The sequence below is a fragment of the Gigantopelta aegis genome, chromosome 14 (assembly GCF_016097555.1).
Source record: "Gigantopelta aegis isolate Gae_Host chromosome 14, Gae_host_genome, whole genome shotgun sequence".
Classification (NCBI taxonomy): domain Eukaryota; kingdom Metazoa; phylum Mollusca; class Gastropoda; order Neomphalida; family Peltospiridae; genus Gigantopelta; species Gigantopelta aegis.
The window spans coordinates 22,969,333-22,974,661 of NC_054712.1; the positions used below are offsets into that span (position 1 = coordinate 22,969,333).

Consider the following 5,329-nt stretch of genomic DNA (forward strand, 5'->3'; position numbering starts at 1 on the left):
GGTTAATAAATTAATGTGTTCTAGTGGTGTCGTTAAACAAAACAAACAACAAAGTTGGCGAATGCAATCCAGAGGCGGATCTAGGTGGGGGGGGGGGGGCAGGGGCCCGAGCCCCCTATATATTTTGCGACAGTTATAATTTTATTATATATTAAATTTCTCTTCTTTTTCTTTACGATCCCTCACCAAACCTCCCACAAAGTTCCCTTGGCATTCCGCCTCATGTCACTGCCCCCCCCCCCCCCCCACCCATGAGTTTCTGGCTCCGCTACTACCAAAGCATGGGTTTATGAAACAGAATTAACTCTTTCCTATACTAGGCTCGTGCATTACGTGTCACGATTTTTTTTTTCTTGTACATTCTCCACTGTATTGAAAAATAAGAAATAAAATGATGAAAAAAACCCCACTCGCCCACGCAGTAAAAATAAATCATGCTTTCGATAACATAAAACATCTCAGTAATTTTCCACAGCCCGTTCACAGAAAATAATATGATATTTCATAACGAGACAGAACTTCGGCCAATCAGATTTCGAAATGAGAGACAGCATGTCGTTTTGCACGTGCGACATCCTACAGAGGGTATATGTAAGGAAGTTTGCACGCGTATCATTCTTTTGCAGATTTTCGAATTCTGTGTAGTTCAACTGTTGGACAGTATTACATAAAGAGAATAAAAAAACATCGACAGTTACTGTTAGACCGCACAAGATTGTTTCAGGTTATTATTTTGTAAAATTCAAATACAGCACAAAGTTCAATTATTATTTTAATCAAGTTTTAAATACGATTAAACTTAATGCATTTAAAAAAAAGTCGTTTTAATTATTCTCGCATTAACAGATTTAAAAAATGTTTCATTTTGGTTTTCCGTGGAGGGGATATATACTTTATATATATATATAAACAAAATAAAATTTAAAAAAAAGCGCCGCCGAGTTTATATGTATTTATCTTCGTTTAATTTTTGCATCGCCCGCAGTTATTTAAGGGTACTTGTGATTGTAGTGCAGGGTGCACATAAAGTCGTTTTTTTGGGGTTTTTTTTTTCAAATGTGCACGGCGAGTTGCTTCCCTCTATTTAGCAAATTTGAAATAGCGGGTAAATTTGTTGTTGGAAGATTTATTTTGTGACTAATAATGCAAGTACTAGTACTTCAATCGTTATTTAGCGAGTACGGTAGGTTATATATTTTTGTGTCCATTTGTTATCTCGGTTGAGAAACTTTTGAAACATGATGCCACAAGTTTTGAATACCAGCTATATTTACGGTATGTAACAATATTCGGGTGTAGAAAGAACCTCACTTTCTACGTCCCTTCGGATTTTGTTTGCAACGATCTTCAGACCAAATGGTTTTTTGTTTGCAACGATCTTCAGACCAAATGGTTTCAGAGTCGGCATTTTACCAAATGTGCGATATAATGCGTATGCAGTTTGACATCAATAGTAGCGACAGTTTTTGCACATCATATGGGTCACCAGCATACACAATTATATCATTGATATATGCTGTTGGGTGTGTAGGGTCGATGTGTGGTAGCAATAAAAGATCCCTCGCAACAAATATTCCAGAACGGTCATCGCTAGGCTTGGGCTAGGTTCCAATAACTGCTACTCTTTGCATACAAAGTTCAAAATTGCACATAGCTCTTTTTTCTTTTTCGAAGACCGTTCAAAAAAGCTTCCAAATTCCTTCATTAAAACTGTGCAACCTTTCTTTTTGGCTCAATCCTATGTAACTTCAAAAAAATTCCACAGCACAAAACTACCCCAATCACTACCGACCCTGTTCTGACTGCTTGTTTTGTGAAGAAAGTACCATGGTGTCCTTTAACACGGTTTCTTGAACCACTTTGCTTGTAATCTAACAGCATGGGTACAAAACGCTGATTGCATTATTACATTCACATTTCAGGAGATTCAACATGAGACTATATTGTAATTTAACAGCATGGGTACAAAACCCTGATTGCATTACATTCACATTTCAGGACGTTCAACATGGGACTGTCGGAAGCTCAAGCTACCTCTGTCAAGGGAACGTGGAAAAAAGTTGCGGAAAACCTAAAGGACCATGCAGTTAAAATCTTTGTCAAGTGAGTTTGCTTTGAAGTTTTTTTATTTTTATTTTTAAGGACGCACTAGAGCACATTGATTTATTAATAATAGCTATTGGATGTCAAAACATTTGTTAATTTTGAGTTGGGGTGGGGGGGCGAACTCGCTGTATTTTCCATTGGTAGCTAGGGATATTTTGTATACACCATCTCGGACGAGATATGACAAAAGAATAAGATGTCACAGCCTTTAATATACCAGTCATGGTGCATTGGCCAAATGGCCAATGGATCCACTGACGGGGATGGATCCATGATGGATCCTAGACAAATGGCGCATCACGTGAGCGTTTTACCACTGGTGTACATCCTGCCATTGTCTGCTAAAATGCCAATAAGATCTCGGGGAAAGACTTCCGAACGTTCCAGCATGCATGCTAATGCTATCGTAAACCAGTAGGACTTTCCTTTGACACTGTCACATAAAAAGAACATTATAAATACTTATAATAGTTTAGTTACGGTTAGTGACTGTGCCAAAGGTAAGTCTTCCCCCAAGCCTGAATAAACAATGCTGGAACGTACGGAAGTTTTGCAAGATCTTTCTGCTGATGGGGAGGTGGTGGGGGGGAAGTAGCTGTTTTTCCGCATTGCCAAATGCAAGGTCCTTGGAGTAATCGAAAACTCGCCATCGTTTCAACTGAGAATGAAAATACATGTGTATGAAGGCTGACCCAGTTGACGGGCTTCTTGAAAAATTTCGAGCATTAAAATGTTTAATATTTTGTCATAAATATAGATTGATAGCAGATTGAGTAATGAATAACTGATTAATATTTTAAAGCTGGGTGGCATTAACATTTCATGTTCAGTATTGGCATTTTGTGGGCAATATATGCGGTATACAGTATTAACATAACTCAATATCTAATATCCAGTGTGGGTTTGGGTTTGTTTGTTTGTTGTTGGGTTTTTTTTGTGTTTGTTTTTGGGGGGGGGGGGGGTGGTATGTTGGCGGGGAGAAAAACCTGGCTCTAAATACATGCGTGCAAGACGCATGCTTGCATATGTACATATTATTTTTTAATCCAATATCGCTGCGTTTACTTGATAATTCGTCTAACTTTAATCCAAATATATATATATATATATATTTAAATGTTTAGGTTTTTGAGTGACAATCCTGAGCAGCAAGCGTTCTTCAAGAAATTTGAGGTTGTGGCCAAAGAGGACCTGGCTGGAAATGAGGATGTATCAAAACACGCGATGGTAGTGATGACGGCTCTGGGCGAATACATCGACGTCATTGATAATGCAGACAGCTTGAAGAAAGCTGTGAAACCAGTGGCCGAAAGTCACAAGCCCAGAAAGATCACCTTGCCCAACTTCCAGGTAATCTGTAATGATCAGAAGCAGGTAGCATGATATGAAGGAAATGTTTTATCTAACGATGCAAACACATTTTATATACGGTTATATGGCGTCGGACATATGGTTAAGGACCACACATATATTGAGAGGAAACCCGCTGTCGCAAGGGATCTTTTATATGCACCATCCTACACAGGATAGTACATACTACCTTTGTTACATCAGTTGTGGAGCACTGGCTGGAACGAGAAATGGGCCCACCGACAGGGATCGATCCCAGACCGAACGCGCATCATGCAAATGCTATACCAATGGGCTACGTCCCGCCCGTAGCATGATGGTTAATGGGTTAGGGGTTTTGGGGGCAGTTCAAGATTTATGTATGAATATTTTTGTCAAATAGATGCCCTTCCTTCCCCCACCCCTCAATGTTTTGTTTTTTTTAATTTTTAAAAAAATATTCACGTTTGGAGAGACGCCCCTCCCTTTCACGAACAAGTCGTGCGATTGGTGTAATATAATTTTGTGAAGTGGAAACACGCATTTCAGAACTATTTGTAATCCTTATTAGTCATCTACCGGTCTCTCCCATTAGTTTTCTATGTCTCAAAATATTGAGCTGAAATTATGTCTAGCTTTATCATGTACAGTTTGACTTTCATGGCGGATTAACTCATTTTTCAGAATTGATGCCCTTAACTTCTGAGTACTCTCAGAATGCTATTTAAAAATAAATTCAATTTTCAGTCTTGCAGTTTAATACCATCAACAAAATATTCTAACCTTTGATTTTGTCCCACAAATCGATAACAGAATGGTTTCAAACCTCGTGTTTGTGTATCATTTCAACTACTTCACACAAGAGTTTTGAAAAAATTAATACAACATGGCTCATTATTTCAGAAAATGTTTCCAGTAATAGTTGACTACGTGGTGACAAACGTCGACGGCGACAAGGAGGCGTGGACGACGGCTCTGGAAACGATCGGCACCGCGATCAGTACACAGCAATGACGACACAACATCCAACTTCATTTAACCAACAAATTACAAAGACATTTTTAAAATTTAGTTGAATCCAAGGATACCGTTGAATCTTGATCACATTTTAACAAGATTGTTGTAGTTGATCCAAATACTTAATCTTGATCTACGACTTGAAGACTACTTCAGTTTTTTAATCATTTGTTCCATTGATTGGCAATTTTTTTATTCTTGAATAATTGTTAAGGAACTAAAGCTGTTGTATATACAGTGTTTAATGTTTAATTTTGATCCAATAATACTGAATCTAAGAAAAACTATTGAATCTTGATCTAAAGAAATCGGACATTGTTACTTGAAACAAATTGTTCCTAAATACTTTACCAATCTGCCCTGTTAAAATTGTTTTGTTGAATTATTGTATAAAATGTTTATAATTGCTGAATCTTGATCCAGACTTAAATATGGATGTTTATAAAAAAAACTGTTACTTAAATCTTAATCGAAACATTTGTTAAACATTTTACCAATCTGTCCTAAATTGTTTTGTTGTGAAATTAAAGCTGTTGTATTAAATTTGTTGTTACTGTTGTGTTCACAAATAGGGTGGGGACGTCTGTAGTGAAGTAATCCATGGAGTCTTCACTCGTAACAAAAGGAACTGATTTGCATCTACGTGGCCCAGTGTTAAAGAGTTTCGCTTGATGCGCGGTCGGTCTTAAGATCGAACCCCGACGGTGGACTCGTTTGGCCATTTCTCGTTCCAGCCAGTGCACCACAACTGGTGTAACAAAGGCCGTGGTATGTACTATCCTGTGATGTGGTGCATATAAAAGATCTCTTGCTGCTAATCGAAAACGGTTGGCCATGAAGTGGCGTCAGCAGGTTTCTCCCCTCAATATGTGGTCCT

At 38.1% G+C, this 5,329-nt stretch overlaps 1 protein-coding gene across 1 annotated transcript; it reads left to right on the forward strand.

Annotated features, from left to right (window-relative positions):
• Nucleotides 1-569: 569 nt before the first annotated feature.
• Nucleotides 570-4,995, forward strand: LOC121388914 (globin-like). The gene is made up of 4 exons (XM_041520453.1): nt 570-724; nt 1,999-2,103; nt 3,231-3,456; nt 4,339-4,995. Exons 2-4 carry the CDS (start codon nt 2,009-2,011, stop codon nt 4,447-4,449), a joined length of 432 nt encoding a protein of 143 aa, XP_041376387.1. The 5' UTR covers nt 570-724; nt 1,999-2,008; the 3' UTR covers nt 4,450-4,995.
• Nucleotides 4,996-5,329: the final 334 nt, after the last annotated feature.